At 43.4% G+C, this 21970-nt stretch overlaps 1 protein-coding gene across 10 annotated transcripts in view; it reads right to left on the bottom strand.

The window, feature by feature from the left end:
• TGFBR3 (transforming growth factor beta receptor 3) overlaps positions 1 to 21970 on the bottom strand; it is a 378593-nt gene that overhangs the window by 65039 nt on the left and 291584 nt on the right. For 9 of the 10 annotated variants that reach the window (XM_056523161.1, XM_056523160.1, XM_056523159.1 and 6 more), the window contains 5 exons: positions 15285 to 15471; positions 14094 to 14317; positions 10322 to 10471; positions 3609 to 3755; positions 1071 to 1220 (listed from right to left, as the gene is read on the bottom strand). In XM_056523161.1, the coding sequence (XP_056379136.1) occupies positions 1071 to 1220; positions 3609 to 3755; positions 10322 to 10471; positions 14094 to 14317; positions 15285 to 15471 (858 nt within the window). The remainder of the gene's footprint in view (positions 1 to 1070; positions 1221 to 3608; positions 3756 to 10321; positions 10472 to 14093; positions 14318 to 15284; positions 15472 to 21970) is intronic. The other variant, XM_056523166.1, reaches the window with a different exon arrangement.

Genomic DNA, 21970 nt, shown 5'->3' with positions numbered 1-21970 from the left:
AAGTATGTCAGGAATGTCAGGTTTTCTTGCGCCATTAGTGGTGCTACAAATTTTTCCCATGTTTTACTATGTGCGATGTAGGAGTGGAGGCTTAAATGTGCAAAAAAAAGGGACCAAAACCAGTCGTCCTCAGGAACGTTACCCGTGTATGAAGGTTAAAGGGGTACTCCACTGGCCAGCGTTCGTAAAAAAAAAAAACTCTGAACGCTGTATGCAGGCTGCGGGGGTCCGCCATGCCCCCTCGTGACGTCAGGCCATGCCCCCTCAATGCAAGTCTATGGGAGGGGGCGTGATGGCAGCCACACCCCTCCCATAGACTTACATTGAGGGGGCGTGACCTGATGTCACGAGGGGGCGTGGCCGACTGCCGCAGCACTCACACAGTGTTCGGAACTAAATGTTGGCCAATGTAGTACCCCCTTTAAGTGACAGAGGTCGCTCAATCCCTTTTAGTAAAATATGTTGTATATAACAAGGCTGTGGCCCATTCCCCTCTTATCTTCAGGCAATGCATTGTGGGAGAAAATGATGCAAATTAGCTCACCTCCAAAAGAAAAACAAAAGAACCAAACAACAATATCACAGAACTAAGAACATTTAGCCGTTCATTCATAACATTTAGCAATAGATCAACCAAAAAGCCCTCAAAACAACCTAAAGTTGTCACTAATACATAAAACAATAGATCCACAACTAATATTTATAGATCCTGGTTGTCATGAAAAAATTGGGGCATCATGCAACGATACGTAAGAATTGACCCCAAAAATTGTGGCACTAAAAAAAAATTCCCACCCCCAACAATACTTGTCCCAACGTGTTTCCCTCTAAAGATGGTGGGAGTCATCAGGGGACATTAGACAGGATAATGTGTAACCAATGCAAAACAAAAACAACAGATATTATGGTATAATAAGATAATATTGTGGTACTAAAAAAACAATTCCTATTCCAACAACAATTGTCCCGACCAGTTTCCCTCCTGAAGCTGGAAGGGTTCATCAGGGGACATATATCATGTATAATAGGGGATATAGATAATTTTGGTAAGGATTTTGGTGGAGCCTTACCTCAACAAAGACCCGTCCATTGTCAGCCACACTGGTTATGTTCTGATCGGGACTCAAAAACAAGTCCGTCTTGTACAGATCCATCTTAAATGAGACTTTATTTATTGCGGTCACAGGATCCGTGCAGTTTCTGGGAATCGTGCAGTTAAACTATAAAGGAAAACAACAAAAAAAAAAAACAATAGAGAATAAAAAATTATAAGGAGATTTTTGTACAGTAAATACCAATGCCGGTCTATTCTGCAGGATCCGGCAATGAGGAAAGCGGAAGAGGAGCTGGAAATAAAAAAACTCGCATTTACCTTTATTTTTTTAATGGCTCAGTCATCGAGAGGAACGTAGAACACAGCACAATACTGAGAAAATGTCTATAATATCTAGATAATACTGAGAATATGTCTATAAAATCTATATAATACTGAGAATATATCTATAATATCTAGATAATACTGAGAATATGTCTATAATATCTATATAATACTGAGAAAATGTCTATAATATCTAGATAATACTGAGACTATATCTATAATATCTATATAATACTGAGAATATGTCTATAATATCTATATAATACTGAGAATATATCTATAATATCTATATAATACTGAGACTATATCTATAATATCTATATAATATCTATATAATACTGAGAATATATCTATAATATCTATATAATACTGAGAATATGTCTATAAAATCTATATAATACTGAGAATATATCTATAATATCTAGATAATACTGAGAATATGTCTATAATATCTATATAATACTGAGAATATATCTATAATATCTAGATAATACTGAGAATATATCTATAATATCTATATAATACTGAGAATGTCTATAATATCTATATAATACTGAGAATATATCTATAATATCTATATAATATAATATCTATATAATACTGAGAATATATCTATAATATCTATATAATACTGAGAATATATCTATAATATCTATATAATACTGAGAAAATGTCTATAATATCTATATAATACTGAGAATATATCTATAATATCAATATAATACTGAGAAAATGTCTATAATATCTAGATAATACTGAGAATATGTCTATAATATCTATATAATACTAAGAATATATCTATAATATCTATATAATACTGAGAATATATCTATAATATCTATATAATACTGAGAATATATCTATAATATCTATGTAATACTGAGAATATATCTATAATATCTATATAATACTGAGAATATATCTATAATATCTATATAATACTGAGAATATATCTATAATATCTATATAATACTGAGAATATGTCTATAATATCTATATAATACTGAGAATATATCTATAATATCTATATAATACTGAGAATATATCTATAATATCTATATAATATAATATCTATATAATACTGAGAATATATCTATAATATCTATATAATACTGAGACTATATCTATAATATCTATATAATACTGAGAATATGTCTATAATATCTATATAATACTGAGAATATATCTATAATATCTATATAATACTGAGAATATATCTATAATATCTAGATAATACTGAGAATATATCTATAATATCTATATAATACTGAGAATATATCTATAATATCTATATAATACTGAGAATATATCTATAATATCTATATAATACTGAGAATATATCTATAATATCTAGATAATACTGAGAATATGTCTATAATATCTATATAATACTGAGAATATATCTATAATATCTATATAATACTGAGAATATATCTATAATATCTATATAATACTGAGAATATATCTATAATATAATATCTATATAATACTAAGACTATATAATAGGCCTAACTGGAAAAAACTAATATCTAATATATAGGATGCACTGTGGTCACTAAGGAATTTTTAACATATCATCACCTGGAGGAAGTTGTGTAGTTCTTTCCAGTCTGACCACAGTGCTCTCTGCTGACACCTCTGTCCATGTCAGGAACTGTCCAGAGCAGGATAGGTTTGCTCTGGGAATTTTCTCCTGCTCTGGACAGTTCCTGACATGGACAGAGGTGTCAGCAGAGAGCACTGTGGTCAGACGGGAAAGAACTACACAACTTCCTGTGGAGCATACAGCAGCTGATAAGTCCTTGAAAGCTTGAGATTTTTAGAAGTAACTTCAAGACCTTAAAGCCTTTCCCCGGGATTGTGCCCAATCTGTCCTGAGCTTTTCTAGTGGGTGACAAATGCATTAAATACATATCCCAATAGACTATAATGGCATCAGTTTAACTGATATGTCATAAAAAAGTCCACAAAGCATCAGTTTAAAAGATCAAAAATGTCAATAAATTTACCGCTAATATTAAAAAAAAAAACTTTATGCATTGGGCCCTGTGATGGTCTGTCAGGCGCCTAAAGTCTGAACAATGTCATCCACAACCCAAAGGTTAAAAACAAAAAGTACCCAGACCCTGATATTTAGATTTAAATTTCCAGGAGGAACTAACAGAGGGACAGATGGGGAAAAAAAAGATTCAGAAAATGAAGCCCCTGCTCTCTCCCGTTAGGCACATACCACCACAATTTCATGCCGCTTCAGGAGGAGAAGATCTACTGCAGTTTCATCTGTGTCTCTCGGAAAACCGCTGTCTCCGGACTCCAAATCCTCGTACTCGCTGGGCCAGCCACTCCCCTCAGTGGGCGGAGACAGCGGTATAACAATCTGTAACATCACAGGGAAAAGCTGTCAGTGTGACGGCTTTTTACAAAAATAAAAACAAAAAATAAAAACAATTTCTGTGATCATACACTTATTGCTTCTCCTTGGAGACTATGCTAACGTATTAGGGAGGGGGGACCGGTTATGGTAGCTTATGGAGACCTATTTTGATGCAGTGCTCTATGGGAAAAAAAAGTATGCAAATTATGTCTCCTTCAAGAAAGAACCCCGTCATTTAAAGGGGGACATCTTATCTTCTATCCAAAGGATCCGGGGGGTCCCTCCGCTGGGGACCCCCGCAATCTAGCATGCAGCACCCACCTGTAAGCCCTGCAGGAAGCGCTGGAGGCTCTGTCTTATGCCTCCCGACTACGAGGACGGAGTATCGTGACGTCACGACTCCGCCCCCGTGTGACGTCACGCCCCGCCCCCTCAACGCAAGTCTATGGGAGGGGGCGTGACACCCCCTCCTATAGACTTGCATTGAGGGGGCGGGGCCCCATGATTGCGGGGGTCCCCAGATAGGGGATAAGATGTCTTGGGGCAGGAGTACCCCTTTAAGCCACTGGTTTCCAAACTGTGGAATTCCACCTGTTGAATAACAACAACTTAAAGGGGTACTCCGGTGGAAAACATTTTTTTTTTCTAAATCAACTGGTGCCAAAAAGTTAAACAGATTTGTAAATTATTTTTATTTAAAATTTTTAATCCTTCCAGTACTTATCAGCTGCGGTATGCGCCACAGATTTCTGCCACCAGTTGATTTAAAAAAAAATAAAAAATAATGTTTTCCAGTGGAGTACCCCTTTAAGAGTTATACCATGTGATATCCAAAGGATAGGGGATAAGATGTCTGATCGCGGGAGCCCAGCTGCTGGGGCCCCCCGTGATCTCCCGCAGCACCAGGCGTATTAAACAAACGAAGGGTTCCTGCGGCAGTGGTTGTGACGTCACGCCACGCCCCTTCAATTCATAAACATGAACGGAGGGGGCGTGGTGTGATGTCACGAGGGCGCCTCGCCATTCAGAATTCTGGAGCACCGGAGTACCCCTATAAGGAGGAAAAGTATCTTATACCCATCTGTAAACAGGTGTTTTTGGGCTCTTGTCACTCATCGATAGCTAGTTCTCTTTCTTCTGGTTAATTTGTTATTGTTTTTTTACCATGAAGAAATGCTTTAAAATAAGTCTCCATATACCAAATGAGTATCTTTATGGAGAATGGGTACCACCCCTGAGCTTCATCTTGTACATTATTTCTAGCAATCCAGGCCCCTACTCTGTACTGATGGGCCACGGAACAGCTGCCTACAGATGGGGGAGTCTTCCTTTTGGTGGAGGCTTAGGCTTGGCTAGTATGAGGGAGTTTCCTCCCGATTGCAAAAGAGATATTTGCATTCTGATAAATCAGGGAAATGGAGGAACAGTAAATAACCCCCCCCCCCCCCTCCCCCCCCTGAGCTTTTTCTAAGGCTTTTAATAGCAATCCAGAACCATGCCCTGCACCGTTGGGCGCAAGAACACCCGAAAAAACTGTCTACAGGTGAGGAACTGGAGGAAGCTCAGGCTTGGCTAATATGGGGGAGTTTCCTTCTTTCTGGAAAAGAGATATTTGTATTCTGAGAAATAAGGGAAATGAAGGAACAATAAATACCACCCCTAAGCTTCATCTATAGCAGTTCTCTAGCAATCCAGTACCCCGTCCTGTACTGATGGGTGCAAGAACTACGAAACAACTGTCTACAGATGTGAGACTCTTCCTTTTGGGGGAGGATCGAGCTTGGCTACTGAGGGAGAAATATTTCCATACTGATATATTAGAGAAATGCAGAAACAGCAAATGCAGAGCTTCATCCAAGGCGTTTCTCCAAAAATCTAGTACCTGAAACAACTGTCTCTCCAACAATCCAGTACCCAAAACAACTGTCTACAGATGTGAGACTCTTCCTTTTAGGGGAGGTTTGGGCATGGCTAATGAGGGAATTAATTTCCTTCTGGAAAATAAATATTTGCATTCTTATACATTAAACAAATGAAGAAACAGGGGGTACCACCCCTGAGCTTCATCTATGGAGTTTCTCCAACAATCCAGTACCCGAAACAACTGTTCCTCCAACAATCCAGTACCCGAAACAACTGTTCCTCCAACAATCCAGTACCCGAAACAACTGTTCCTCCAACAATCCAGTACTCGAAACAACTGTTCCTCCAACAATCCAGTACCCAAAACAACTGTTCCTCCAACAATCCAGTACCCGAAACAACTGTTCCTCCAACAATCCAGTACCCAAAACAACTGTTCCTGCAACAATCCAGTACCCGAAACAACTGTTCCTCCAACAATCCAGTACCCAAAACAACTGTTCCTCCAACAATTCAGTACCCGAAACAACTGTTCCTGCAACAATCCAGTACCCGAAACAACTGTTCCTGCAACAATCCAGTACCCGAAACAACTGTTCCTCCAAAAATAGTCTTTGTTGCCCTAGGAAACGGCTATCTAAGCAGCTCCGCAAATCTATTATTTTAAATTCAGAAATGGTAAACTTAGCCCTAAATATAGGACATTTTGCATAAACATCTAAAAATGTCATATCGACCTGACAGATAACACCAGGTCACATGACGGGCAGACTGTGAGTTATGGAAAAGATGAAGCCCGTAAGGAAAAAGGAACATGTGTTTTTTTTTTTATACCTCTACAGATCGCGCCCTTGGGAGGAAGTTCCCCTATTGTGTCCACAGCGCTGAGGAATCAGAGTTTTATTACAGGCTCAAATATCGAGAGTACCAGAGATTTGTTTAAAGGGGTACTCCGCTGCTCAACGTTTGGAACAAAATGTTCCGAATGCTTAGAGCTGGTGCCGGGAGCTTGTGACGTCATAGCCCCGCCTCTCATGATGTCACACCCCGTCCCCTCAATGCAAGTCTATGGGAGGGGGCGTGACGGCTGTCACGCCCCCTCCCACAGACTTGCATTGAAGGGGCGGGGCGTGACATCATGAGGGGCGGGACTATGATGTCACGAGCTCCCGGTATCGGCTCTAAGCATTCTGAACATTTTGTTCCAAACGTTAAGCAGCGCAGTACCCCTTTAAATAAAAAAATCTCTGCTAATCTCGATATTTGAGGGGGGTGGAGGTGGGAACCAACCACAGCCTCTTACCAGATGGAGTTGTGTGGATACACACACATAACAATGTTTATCGTGTGGAAGTATAAACCAAGTCGTCCGTAGCCATCCTGGAAGTGGAATGGACCAAGGAGTGACCGAAAAAAGAAGAGGATTAGTGTAGGCGCCTGGATGATAAAATGCAGGAGAACAGCAGGTAAAATAACCAGGTAGGTTTATTCAGCATAGATGCAACGCGTTTCGCTGCGCATGCGCAGCGAAACGCGTTGCATCTATGCTGAATAAACCTACCTGGTTATTTTACCTGCTGTTTTCCTGCATTTTATCGTCCAGGCGCCTACACTAATCCTGTTCTTTTCGGTCACTCCTTGGTCCATTCATACACAGAGGAACAAATAAGGGGTCTACACCGTGCCGGGACCCTCCGGCTCCAATATTCAGAAAAAATAAGATTTCAGTAAAGACTGTCGGTGAACATCCTCTATACCCGTACAACAACTGAAGAGGTCAAGGTCAACTACCAAAGTCTCTTCTAGCTCCATTGGTACAAAGACCCTACAGTTAAATAGAGGGGGCCGTCAGTCTGGTTTTATCAATATAGACTCAACAAGGTCCCATTGTTAGCGCCATATGTAAAATCGTATAAGATAAACGTTGAATGCTCTGCTAAATAATAAAGGTCGGTGTAAGACGAGTATGATGGCTTAGTCAAGCTTAGTCAAGTCACTGTCAGACACCCCTTATCTCCAGAGAGGACACAAGGATCGGGCGTTAACATTCAATATGCCCCATTCTTCTTTCCCACAACACCATCTGTCAGGAGTCAGGATGCCACCCTACACATACGATCGTTGGACAGTCCTGCCAAAATGTATATAGGTGCCTAAAAGGGGTATTCCAGGAAAAAAAAACTCTTTTTTTTTTTTAGATCAACTGGCTCCAGAAAGTTAAACAGATTTGTAAATTACTTCTATTAAAAAAATCTTAATCCTTCCAATAATTATCAGCTGCTGAAGTTGAGTTGTTCTTATCTGTCTGGAAACAGTGCTCTCTGCTGACATCTCTGTCTGTCTCAGGAATTGCACAGAGTAGAAGAGGTTTGCTATGGGAATTTGCTTCTACTCTGGACAGTTCCCGAGACAGGTGTCATCAGAGAGCACTTAGACAGAAAAGAACAACTCAACTTCAGCAGCTCATAAGTACTGAAAGCATTAAGATTTTTTTTTAATAGAAGTAATTTACAAATCTGTTTAACTTTCTGGAGCCAGTTGATATGTAAAAAAAAGTTTTTTCCTGGATAACCCCTTTAAGGGTGACTATACACATTAGATAAATGTTGGCTGAACTCACTGGCTTTGGCAGTATCAGCTGTACATATAATGTATATGGTGGGGGTCTGATAATTCTCTAAAGGCTTATGTTGGGTAAGGGGGACAGAGGAGTCTGGAGGGGGACAGAGGAGTCTAGAGGGGGACAGAGGAGTCTAGAGGGGGACAGAGGAGTCTAGAGGGGGACAGAGGAGTCTGGAGGGGGACAGAGGAGTCTGGAGGGGGACAGAGGAGTCTGGAGGGGGACAGAGGAGTCTGGAGGGGGACAGAGGAGTCTGGAGGGGGACAGAGGAGTCTGGAGGGGGACAGAGGAGTCTGGAGGGGGACAGAGGAGTCTAGAGGGGGACAGAGGAGTCTAGAGGGGGACAGAGGAGTCTAGAGGGGGACAGAGGAGTCTAGAGGGGGACAGAGGAGTCTAGAGGGGGACAGAGGAGTCTGGAGGGGGACAGAGGAGTCTGGAGGGGGACAGAGGAGTCTGGAGGGGGACAGAGGAGTCTGGAGGGGGACAGAGAAGTCTGGAGGGTGACAGAGGAGTCTGGAGGGTGACAGAGGAGTCTGGAGGGGGACAGAGGAGTCTGGAGGGGGACAGAGGAGTCTAGAGGGTGACAGAGGAGTCTAGAGGGTGACAGAGGAGTCTAGAGGGTGACAGAGGAGTCTAGAGGGGGACAGAGGAGTCTGGAGGGGGACAGAGGAGTTTGAAGAAAACAGGGGTGTCTGGAGGAGGACAGAGGAGTCTTACGCTCCATTCACGGCCGTCATGGGATCCGGGGAGAATAGCGGGAGAAAAAAAAAACTGCTTACGCCATCTTTGTCTCCCGCTATTCCCGTCAAAAAACAACGGCGCCTGATGGACCACGTAATAGTAAATTGGAGCCATCGGGACCCACTTTTGCCCCTAGTGCTCCATCACGATAATGGCCGTTATATGGGTTATTCAGGAATCGAAAAACAGAGAATATATTTCAAAGACCGCTCCCTGTCTGTCTCCAGGTTTGGTGTGGTTCTCCAGCTCAGTTCCATTGAAGTGAATGAAGCCATGTTGTAATACCACACCCAAAGTGGAGACAGACAGGGAGCGGTCTTTGAAAGAAAATAGGTCTGTTTTTTGATTCCTGGATAACCCCGTTAAAGGCACAAAATGGGGCGCAACAGCAGTTTTAAAGGGGCCTTAAAGAAGACAAAGGAGTCAGGAAGGGGGCATAAGAGTTGGGAAGAGGGGACAGAGGAGTCTGAAGGGAATAGAGGAGTCTGGAGGGGGACAGAGGAGTCTGGAGGGGGACAGAGGAGTCTGGAGGGGACAGAGGAGTTTGGAGAAGACAGAGTTGTCTGGAGGGAGGAGGACAGAGGAGTCTGAAGGGAATAGAGGAGTCTGGAGGGGGACAGAGGAGTCGGAAGGGGGGAAGAAGATTTAGGAGGAGGGGACAGAGGAGTCTGAAGAACACTGAGGATTCTGGAAGAGGACAGAGGAGTGTGGGGGGAATAGACAAGTCTGGAGGGGTACAGGGGAGTCTGGAGGGGGCAGAGGAGTCTATGGAAGGACAGAGAAGTCTGGACGGGACATAGGAGTCTGGAGTGGACAGTGGATTTGTCAACAGCTTTAACTCCTCTTCCTATTGAGACCACATACACAAACCTAGTCCCCTAAACGCCTAATCCCCTAAACTCATCATCTGTAATTCTGTAACCGAAGATAAACAAGTACAGAACTTTAACACAGAATAAGACTTCAGTCCAGCACAGTCTAATTGTAGAAAAGAAAAAAATAATAATAATAAAAAAAACATATAGTAGACTATAAGAAACACAGGTGTCCCTATTGTCCTATGAAGAATTCCAAGCTCTGGGTCTAGTTCTTCCGCCTTCTGCCTGGATAAGTCATTACGGGTCCTACATGGACATCCTGAGGAAAACAGGCACAAAGTTCTAAATAGGTCCCCATGTGGCCGGGCAATGGATACAATGGAACTGGACAGGAAAAATCCAACCTACCCCCGGATACTGGAGGCGAGTCTATCGAAATGAGATAATCGGCAACAAAGATCTACTGTCTATGGGCAGCGTCAGCCATTACACTATAGAGCTAACATATCCCTGACGTAACTACTTACAGTATTGTAGTATATAATGTGAGAGTCATCAATACTGTGCTGTGTCCCACATTCCGTCACCGAAGACTCTAAGATATAGTGGGTGGCATTTTCTCTTGCTTTGCAAACTGGATCGAGTAGAGAAAGTTCCGCCCCTATGAATCCATAGGCCTTGAAAAGGGATGCAACAGGTAAATGCATAGAACCATTGTCTTAAAGGGGTACTCCGGTGGAAAACTTTTTCTTTTTTTTTTTAAATCAACTGGTGCCGGAAAGTTAAACAGATTCGTAAATTACTTCTATTAAAAAATCTTAATCCTTCCAGTACTTATTATCTGCTGAATACTACAGAGGAAATTCTATTCTTTTTCGAACACAGAGCTCTCTGCTGACATCATGACCACAGTGCTCTCTGCTGACATCTCTGTCCATTTTAGGAACTGTCCAGAGTAGGAGAAAATCCCTATAGAAAACATATGCTGCTCTGGACAGTTCCTAAAATGGACAGAGATGTCAGCAGAGAGCACTGTGCTCGTGATGTCAGCAGAGAGCTCTGTGTTCCAAAAAGAAAAGAATTTCCTCTGTAGTATTCAGCAGCTAATAAGTACTGGAAGGATTAAGATTTTTTTAATAGAAGTAATTTACAAATTTGTTTAACTTTCTGGCACCAGTTGATTAAAAAAAAAGTTTTCCACCGGAGTACCCCTTTAAAGGGGTACTCTACTGGCCAGCGTTCAGAGCATTTAGTTCCGAACGCTGTGTGCGCGTGCTGCAGGGGCTGGTCACGCCCCCCTCGTGATGTCACGTCACGCCCCCTCAATGCAAGTCTATTGGAGGGGGCGTGGCGGCTGCGCGTGCTGCAGGGGCTGGTCACGCCCCCTCGTGACGTCACGTCACGCCCCCTCAATGCAAGTCTATTGGAGGGGGCGTGGCAGTCGCCACGCCCCCTCCCATAGACTTGCATTGGGGGGGTGTGGCAGCACGAGGGGGGCGTGGCCGACCCCCGCAGCAGGCACACAGTGTTCAGAACAAAATGTTCCGAACGCTGGCCAGTGGAGTGCCCCTTTAAGAGTCAACGTTATAAAACATGTGTGAATGCCATAAACAATGCAATAACGTAAAAAAATCATCATCCAACATTTTTTTTAGATGTACTAAATTGAGACAGAAATCAATAGCGTTTTTTTTTTTTTTCTTTTTTTAATCAATAAAAACAGCGGAAGCATGAAATTAACCCTTTGATACCCAGTAAAAATATACAGAATGTAGAGATGACATACAGCACCAGGTCCCCGTCTTTTTAATCTTGCTCCCGTGGGAGCGGGAATTTTTCCTGTGAACCCGAGGGTTGCTCAACTAAATACTGACTCCACTTGAAATCATAAAGGGAACCTGTAGTCACCCACCAACCCCCTAAAGGGGTACTCAGGTAGAAAGCTATTGTTTCAAATGAACTGGTGCCAGAAAGTTAAACAGATTTGTAAATTACTTCTATTTAAAAATCGTAATGCTTCCAGTACTTATCAGCTGCTGAATACTACAGAGGAAGTTCTTTTCTTTTTGAATTTCTTTCCAGTCTGACCACAGTGCTCTCTGCTGACACCTCTGTCCATGTCGGGAACTGTCCAGAGCAGGAGAGGTTTGCTATGGGGATTTGCTCCTGCTCCGGACAGTTCCTGACATGGACAGAGGTGTCAGCAGAGAGCACTGTGGTAGGACAGAAAATAAATTGAAAAATTAAAGAACTTCCTGTGGAGCATACAGCAGCTGATAAGTACTGGAAGGATTAAGATTTTTAAATAGAAGTAATTTACAAATCTGTATAACTTTCTGGCACCAGTTGATTAAAAAAAAAAAATTTGAACTGGGGTACCCCTTTAAATATCATAGGGCACCCTGATCACACGCCTTCTTACAGTTTCTTGATACAGTTTCCCGTTGCTAAGATATAAAAGTTTATAATTTAACAATTCAGTTAGTCAGATGGGTGTGGCCTTAATTTTAATAACAGGAGTGGTCCTGATGTAATAATCAGGTGATGGGGCAGAATTATACAGTCAGGGTGTGTGTATTAGTTATACACACCCCTCAATGTACAATTGTATAAACCCGCCCATTATTTAAATTAGTTCACGCCCATCTGACCATTTGCTGAATTGCCAAAATATAAATCCTTATACCTCAGGAATGACAGGACGCATCAAGAAACTGTAAAAGGGTCTGTGATCAGGGCACCCTAAGATTTTTAATGAAAGTACCCTCTAAATTGGATGGGGTTGGCCACAGGACACCTTTAAAGGGGCACTCCACTGCTCAGTGTTCGGAAACAAAATGTTCTGAACCCTTAGAGCCATTGCCAGGGGTTCGTGATGTCACGCCCTGCCTCCTCCCATAGACTTGCATTGAGGGGGCGGGCCATGACACAACAAGCCCCTAATGCTGGTTCTAAGTGCTCTGAACATATTGTTCTGAACACTAAGCAGTGGAGTACCCCTTTAAAGGGGTTTTCTAGTAATTGTTACACATGCTAATAATGCTCTCCCCTATCTCAGACCCTCACGAAAGCCAATGAACCTATCTTTATGTTTCGGGAGTAAAGTAAGCAAATATGGGGAGAACATACAGACCCCATGCAACTCAAACCTGATGTCAACCAGCACTTCAGTCTTTCATTTTGGAGGAATTTCCAGAATTTTGGGGCCTTTCCTACGTGGTCTTGGTGGCAGGCTAAAAGGGGTACTCTACCCCTAGACATCTTATAAGATGTCTGATCGTGGGGGTCCCGCTGCTGAGGACCCCCACGATCTCGGCTGTGGCACCCCAGACATCCAGTGCACAGAGCAAAATTCACTCCGTACTGGATGACTTGCGATGCGGGGCAGAGGCTTATGATGTCAAAACCACTCCCTGCTCGTGACATCACGGCCACGCCCCTTCAATGCAAGTCTATGGGAGGGGGCGTAACGGCCTGAACGAATGCCGGGTGCAGCAGGGAGATCGTAGGGGTCCCCAGCTGAGGGACCTACGCGATCAGATAACTTATCCCCTTTCCTTTGGATAGGGGATAAGATGTCTAGGGGTGGAGTACCCCGTTAAACATCCCAATTTTGACTTTTAAAATTTTGGTAACTGTGCAATAATGCTAACCACCGAGCCACCACGTGGCCCATGAAGAGCCACGGGGCAACTCCCTAGGGTTAGGACTAGAGATGAGCGAAGTTACAGTAAATTCGATTCGTCACCAACTTCTCGGCTCGGCAGTTGATGACTTTTCCTGCATAAATTAGTTCAGCTTTCCGGTGCTCCGGTGGGCTGGAAAAGGTGGATACAGTCCTAGGAAAGAGTCTCCTAGGACTGTATCCCCCTTTTCCAGCCCACGGGAGCACCTGAAAGCTGAACTAATTTATGCAGGAAAAGTCATCAACTGTCGAGCCGAGAAGTTCGCGACGAATCGAATTTACTGTAAGTTCGCTCATCTCTAATTAGGACCTCAACAACCATCTCCGTCTATCTCAGTTACTGGGATGTGGAAATGTGGTTACTGGGGTGTATAACCGGCTTTAGACGTGTATCGTGGCTTTGGTCATATAATGGCTCATCCACTTGCCGACCATACAAAATAAGGCCTAATCTGAGCCCGACATGTAAGACTCTTTTTACACCCAGACATCCCTTGTCAATGATCTTATATTCCTTCTCCTGAATTACATAAGGCCTGTCTATCCTCCTTCCCACCCCCTGACGCCCATCATGGGTCCATATCTACAGAAGACATCCCAAGATTGTGACATACCTTTAAGCAGTTCTTTTCTACAGAGGCCACCATATAGCTCTCGTCACATTTCACAGACAAGGCTACGTTAATATTTCCCTGCACTTCCTCGGGCTCCTTCGGCAATTCATGCCGATCCCCGCCACCGAAAATCTTCAGAAAAAAGTCTTGACCATGGTCTTGATTGCCGTTACGGAGCAAATGCAGTTCAGGCGGGTCAGTGGTGTTACCTTCATCTTTCATTTCTAAGGAAAAAATATTACTTGGAAATAAGTAAGAAAAATCCCTCAAAGAAATAAAATAAAAAATAAATAATTGAGCTGCATAGAAAACAAGTGAATATATTTTGTATATACACTACGGATATGTGGAGATGTAAAATTTCTAAAAATTTTAAAGCCATGGTGGGGGAATTTCCTCTTTTTTTCTGAAAAAAAAAAAAATAAATTTAAAAAATTTTTTAAAAAAATTAAAAATTAAAAGTACCGTATATACTCGAGTATAAGCCGAGTTTTTCAGCACGATTTTTCGTGCTGAAAACGCCCCCCTCGGCTTATACTCGAGTGAACTCTCCGCCTATCAATCCCTTCTCAGTTGTCTTCAACCTGCAGACCTCCAGATGTTGCAAAACTACAACTCCCATCATGCCCGGACAGCCATCGGCTGTCCGGGCATGCTGGGAGTTGTAGTTTTGAAACATCTGGAGGTCTGCAGGTTGAAGACCACTGATGAAGGGATTGACAGGCGGTGATGATGAAAGGGGGGGTGATGACGGGGGTGATGATGACAGGGGTGTTAATGACGGGGGTCTGGCTGATGACAGGGGGAATGATGTATTTCCCACCCTAGGCTTATAGTCGAGTCAATAACTTTTCCTGGGTTTTTGGGGTGAAATTAGGGGCCTCGGCTTATATTCGGGTCGGCTTATACTCGAGTATATACGGGTAAATTAAAATTGTAGAATAACCTTGCAAATTGAAAATCATTTGGTTACACTGGGAACATAAAGTACAGTGTATATAAAAGCCTAAAGGTTGAAATAAAAAAAAAAATCTGCATCAGTAAATAATAAATAAAATTTTTGTAACAAATGTAACAAACTTCATAGCGATGTTGAACAGCTAAAAAAAAAAAAAGCAAAGAGGTCCCGCAAATTAATCGCAATCTGTGATGGAGCGTCCAACACTGATGTGAACAGTGCTTAATACTTACCTATTTCCTGAAGTAGGATGTGAAACTTGTTCGCTACCGGAGCGTGCGTATAGGATGTGACCGTATACCCTCTATCAGACGCCCACTTCGACAAACGCTCTTGTGTGGCGGGGATGTCCGCGATCACCTGATTGCTCGTCATGAGAGACTTTTCCGGAGTTCTGCTAAACGTAACACTGTTTGCTGTCTGTGGAGAGAAAAAAATATATATTAAATTATCCTGATAAATCTATTTTTTAAGAGAGTGTGCCCCAACTAGGGTGCCTCCAGCTGTTGCAAAACTACAACTCCCAGCATGCCCAGACAGCCTTCGGCTGTCTGGGCACGCTGATAGTTGTAGTTTTGCAACAGGTGCAGGCATCCTGGTTGGGGAACACTACTCTATAGTACATCCGCAGAAGCAGCATTGAGGATATTATAGAGCAGTACTGAGCAGTCTATCTAATGAAGTGGCCTCCCAACTGTGGCATGCTGAGAGGTGTAGTCTTGCAATAGCTGGAGGCACCATGGTTGGGAAACACAATATATGACTGTAATAAGATAAACGTAAAATCTGTTGAGGTATTCTATAACCTAGCAAAAGGGATTATATCAAGGCATAAATTACTTCAATTGGCGTACTCGGCAGGATTACAAGAATTGGCGTACTCGGCAGAATTACAAGAATTGGCGTACTCGGCAGGATTACAAGAATTGGCGTACTCGGCATGATTACAAGAATTGGCGTATTCGGCAGGATTACAAGAATTGGCGTACCCGGCAGGATTAGAACAATTGGCGTACTCGGCAGGATTACAATTGGCGTACACGGCAGGATTACAAGAATTGGCGTACTCGGCAGGATTACAGTAATCGGCGTATTCGGCAGGATTACAACAATTGGCGTACTCATCAGGATTACAAGAATTGGCGTACTCAGCAGGATTACAAGAATTGGCGTACTCAGCAGGTTTACAAGAATTGGCGTACTCGGCAGGATTATAATTGGCGTACTCGTCAGGATTACAAGAATTAGCGTACTCGGCAGGATTATAATTGGCGTACTCGTCAGGATTACAAGAATTGGCATACTCGGCATGATTACAAGAATTGGCGTACTCAGCAGGTTTACAAGAATTGGCGTACTCGGCAGGATTATAATTGGCGTACTCGTCAGGATTACAAGAATTAGCGTACTCGGCAGGATTATAATTGGCGTACTCGTCAGAATTACAAGAATTGGCATACTCGGCATGATTACAAGAATTGGCGTATTCGGCAGGATTACAAGAATTGGCGTACTCGGCAGGATTATAATTGGCGTACTCGTCAGGATTACAAGAATTGGCATATTCGGCAGGATTACAAGAATTGGCGTACTCGGCAGGATTACAAGAATTGGCGTACTCGGCAGGATTATAATTGGCGTACTCGTCAGGATTACAAGAATTGGCATACTCGGCAGGATTACAAGAATTGGCGTACTCGTCAGGATTACAAGAATTGGCGTACTCAGCAGGATTACAAGAATTGGCGTACTCGGCAGGATTACAAGAATTGGCGTACTCGGCAGGATTACAAGAATTGGCTTACTCGGCAGGATTACAAGAATTGGCGTACTCGGCAGGATTACAAGAATTGGCGTACTCGGCAGGATTACAAGAATTGGCGTACTCGGCAGGATTACAAGAATTGGCGTACTCGGCAGGATTACAAGAATTGGCGTACTCGGCAGGATTACAAGAATTGGCGTACTCGGCAGGATTACAAGAATTGGCGTACTCGGCAGGATTACAAGAATTGGCGTACTCGGCAGGATTACAAGAATTGGCGTACTCGGCAGGATTACAAGAATTGGCGTACTCGGCAGGATTACAAGAATTGGCGTACTCACAGGATTACAAGAATTGGCGTACTCGGCAGGATTACAAGAATTGGCGTACTCGGCAGGATTACAAGAATTGGCGTACTCGGCAGGATTACAAGAATTGGCGTACTCGGCAGGATTACAAGAATTGGCGTACTCGGCAGGATTACAAGAATTGGCGTACTCGGCAGGATTACAAGAATTGGCGTACTCGGCAGGATTACAAGAATTGGCGTACTCGGCAGGATTACAAGAATTGGCGTACTCGGCAGGATTACAAGAATTGGCGTACTCGGCAGGATTACAAGAATTGGCGTACTCGGCAGGATTACAAGAATTGGCGTACTCGGCAGGATTACAAGAATTGGCGTACTCGGCAGGATTACAAGAATTGGCGTACTCGGCAGGATTACAAGAATTGGCGTACTCGGCAGGATTACAAGAATTGGCGTACTCGGCAGGATTACAAGAATTGGCGTACTCGGCAGGATTACAAGAATTGGCGTACTCGGCAGGATTACAAGAATTGGCGTACTCGGCAGGATTACAAGAATTGGCGTACTCGGCAGAATTACAAGAATTGGCGTACTCGGCAGGATTACAAGAATTGGCGTACTCGGCAGGATTACAAGAATTGGCGTACACGGCAGGATTACAAGAATTGGCGTACTCGGCAGGATTACAAGAATTGGCGTACTCGGCAGGATTACAAGAATTGGCGTACTCGGCAGGATTACAAGAATTGGCGTACTCGGCAGGATTACAAGAATTGGCGTACTCGGCAGGATTACAAGAATTGGCGTACTCGGCAGGATTACAAGAATTGGCGTACTCGGCAGGATTACAAGAATTGGCGTACTCGGCAGGATTACAAGAATTGGCGTACTCGGCAGGATTACAAGAATTGGCGTACTCGGCAGGATTACAAGAATTGGCGTACTCGGCAGGATTACAAGAATTGGCGTACTCGGCAGGATTACAAGAATTGGCGTACTCGGCAGGATTACAAGAATTGGCGTACTCGGCAGGATTACAAGAATTGGCATAGTCGGCAGGAAAACAACATGAATATTCTAGAAATCATTTATTTCACCCAGAGCTACATGTTGAAGTCTGTTGTTACCATTTACTACAGGAAATTCTCGGAGGAGTCATAGTCCGAGCTGGAAAAGAAGTTGGGAGTCGGATTTAGGAAATTTGGCTACGGACTCCCCAGCCCTGAGAATGACTACATGTACTTTTGCCGATGGATATTGAGACGTTACATTAGGTGCCCCACTGCGAGCTTCACTTGAGGTCCCGGTCGTGTTATACGGGGTACGTACAATTCTTATAGAGGGGGACCGGGACTTCAGCTATCGGTGGGACAGGATGATCGTTAAGGCATTTTAACGTCTCAGTTCCCACAAGCTGGAAATCTCTTAACATGAACCATCGTCCCGAGGTTCCTGCTTTTCCCCTGGATATAAATACCGCCATTTGCTGCTGCCCTCTGTACGTAAATATAATACACGTCTCTGGTCTTATGCGTCCCATCTGCCGGAGCGCGACTGTAGAGACCGTCAGCTAAATATACCAGATATCCCCATTTTATTGCTACGCCCACTCTGTACTTCGTTTCGACTAAAACGCGTCTCCTCCTCCACAACTACTTAAGCTTCATAACTTGCATTTTTCTCATGCAAATTGAACATTTTCACGCTGGTATGAAAAGAATGTCCATGTGTTTCGTACGTCTGAAACGGAGAACATGTCCTTTATAATGGATCATTCCTTTAAAGTAAAGGTGTCTATCAGTCTATACCAGTGTTTCCCAACCAGGTTGCCTCCAGCTGTTGCAAAACTACAACTCCTAGCATGCCCGGACAGCCAAAGGCTGTCCGGGCACGCTGGGAGTTGTAGTTTTGCAACAGCTGGAGGCACCCTGGTTGGGAAACACTGACCTACACACTTAAATAGGAAGGCAAATATAACATCAAATGATATGCAAAACTAGTGGAGGGACAAATCCTGCGCGTAACGCCACCTTACGGCGGCTTCTTCAGGATACATTGTTTTCGCTGGGAGTTGGAGTTTTGCAACAGCAGGAGGCACCTTGGTTGGGAAACACTGACCTACACACTTAAATAGGAAGGCAAATATAACATCAAATGATATGCAAAACTAGCGGAGGGCCAAATCCTGCGCGTAACGCCACCTTACGGTGGCTTCTTCAGGATACATTGTTTTCGCTGGGAGTTGGAGTTTTGCAACAGCAGGAGGCACCTTGGTTGGGAAACACTGACCTACACACTTAAATAGGAAGGCAAATATAACATCAAATGATATGCAAAACTAGCGGAGGGCCAAATCCTGCGCGTAACTAGTGTTGAGCGGCATAGGCCATATTCGAATTCGCGAATATTCGCGAATATAAGGACGAATATTCGTCATATATTCGCGAATATTCGCATATTCGTTATATCCGTTTTATTTTCGCATATGCGAACATTCGCGTATGCGAAAATTAACATATGTGAAAATTAGCATACACGAAAATTCGCATATGCGTAAATTCGCATATGCGTATTTTCGCATATACGGATCTTCGCACGCCAGTCTCACACAGTAGTATTACAGCCTTCTTTACACCACACAAGCTGGAAGCAGAGAGGGGTGATCACTGTGATGTGTACTGTGAAGAAAAAAAAAAAAAAAAAAAACGAATATTCGTAATTACGAATATATAGCGCTATATTCGAGAAATTCGCGAATTCGCGAATATGCGATATTCGCGAATAATATTCGAATTGCGAATATTCGCGAGCAACACTACGCGTAACGCCAGCTTACGGTGGCTTCTTCAGGATTCATTGTTTTCGCTGGGAGTTGGAGTTTTGCAACAGCAGGAGGCACCTTGGTTGGGAAACACTGACCTACACACTTAAATAGGAAGGCAAATATAACATCAAATGATATGCAAAACTAGCGGAGGGCCAAATCCTGCGCGTAACGCCAGCTTACGGTGGCTTCTTCAGGATTCATTGTTTTCGCTGGGAGTTGGAGTTTTGCAACAGCAGGAGGCACCTTGGTTGGGAAACACTGACCTACACACTTAAATAGGAAGGCAAATATAACATCAAATGATATGCAAAACTAGCGGAGGGCCAAATCCTGCGCGTAACGCCAGCTTACGGTGGCTTCTTCAGGATACATTGTTTTCGCTGGGAGTTGGAGTTTTGCAACAGCAGGTTGCACCTTGGTTGGGAAACACTGACCTACACACTTAAATAGGAAGGCAAATATAACATCAAATGATATGCAAAACTAGCGGAGGGCCAAATCCTGCGCGTAACGCCAGCTTACGGTGGCTTCTTCAGGATTCATTGTTTTCGCTGGGAGTTGGAGTTTTGCAACAGCAGGAGGCACCGTGGTTGGGAAACACTGACCTACACACTTAAATAGGAAGGCAAATATAACATCAAATGATATGCAAAACTAGTGGAGGGCCAAATCCTGCACGTAACGCCACCTTACGGTGGCTTCTTCAGGATATATTGTTTTTGCTGGGAGTTGGAGTTTTGCAACAGCGGGAGGCACCTTGGTTGGGAAACACTGACCTACACCCTTATTAATAGGAAGGCAAATATAACATCACCAATGAAAGGGACATGAGCTGACAAAACAGTGGGAGGCCAAATCCCGCGCGTAACGCCAACCGCCAGTGGCTTCGTCGGGAGTGATTGTTTTTGCTGGCATGCTGGAAGTTGTAGTTTTGCAACAGCTGGAGGCACCCTGGTTGTGAAACACTGATCTTCATCATTATAAAAAGGAGGACAAATATAACATACCCAATGAAAGGGACAGGAGCTGCCAAACCAGCAAAGGACGGATTCACCAACAGCAGGTATAGCTTCGTCAGCGTTTAGAGCAAACTGTTTCCAAACACTGGTGCTGGCTCCGGGAGCTCGTGACCACATAGCCCCACCCCCTGCGCAGCGTTTGGACAAACTGTTCCGAACACTGGAGTCGTGGCCTGGAGCTCGTGACCTAACTGCCCCACCCCCCTCATGCCTTCACACCCCGCCCCCTCAATGCAAGTCTATGGGAGGGGGCGTGACGGCTGTAGACTTGCATTGAGGAGGCGGGGCGTGACATCATGAGGGGGCGGGGCTATGACATCGCAAGCTCCCGGCTCCAGCGTTTGTAACAGTTTGTTCCAAACGCTGCGCAGCGGAGTACCCCTTTAATGCCAAAATGGGCTGTGTCCTAAAGGGGTTAAGTAAAAAAAAATTTTTTTTTTAAAGTTTCTTTTTTTGTTGGTGGGTTCATGACTTCGTATTTTCTTTCAGGGATTTTCCTGTACCTCACACTGAAGTTTGGAAAAACAAGCGTCCGTCGTCTCAAGGGGCCTGACTACTGGGACCTTCACTATTTATAAGAACGGGTATTGGGGTCCCTTGTCCCTCTAATGAATGAAGCCGAAGTGCAGATGCTCGACCACCTCTCCATCCACTTCCTACAGGTACAATGATCTATCTTTGGACAGCGCATTATCTTTCACTGATCTTTCTCCCACTGATCAGATAATGCAATGTCGGCTGATGAAAGATTTGCTAAATTAAAGGAGATCTGTATAATCCCCGGTGCCCGGGCTGCAAATAGTAACAAAACAAACTTTGAAGGGGTAATCCAGGAAAAAAAACTTTTTTTTGTTACATCAACTGGCTCCAGAAAGTAAAAACAGATTTGTAAATTACTTCTATTAAAAAAAAATAAAAAAAAATAAAAATCTTAATGCTTCCAAAAATTATCAACTGCTGAAGTTTTGTTCATTTCTGTCCGGCAACAGTGCTCTCTG

Source organism: Hyla sarda, chromosome 6 (assembly GCF_029499605.1).
Source record: "Hyla sarda isolate aHylSar1 chromosome 6, aHylSar1.hap1, whole genome shotgun sequence".
NCBI classification, from domain to species: Eukaryota; Metazoa; Chordata; class Amphibia; order Anura; family Hylidae; genus Hyla; species Hyla sarda.
The sequence above is the reverse complement of the archived record's forward strand: the minus strand, read 5'-3'. Positions and strand labels throughout refer to the sequence as shown.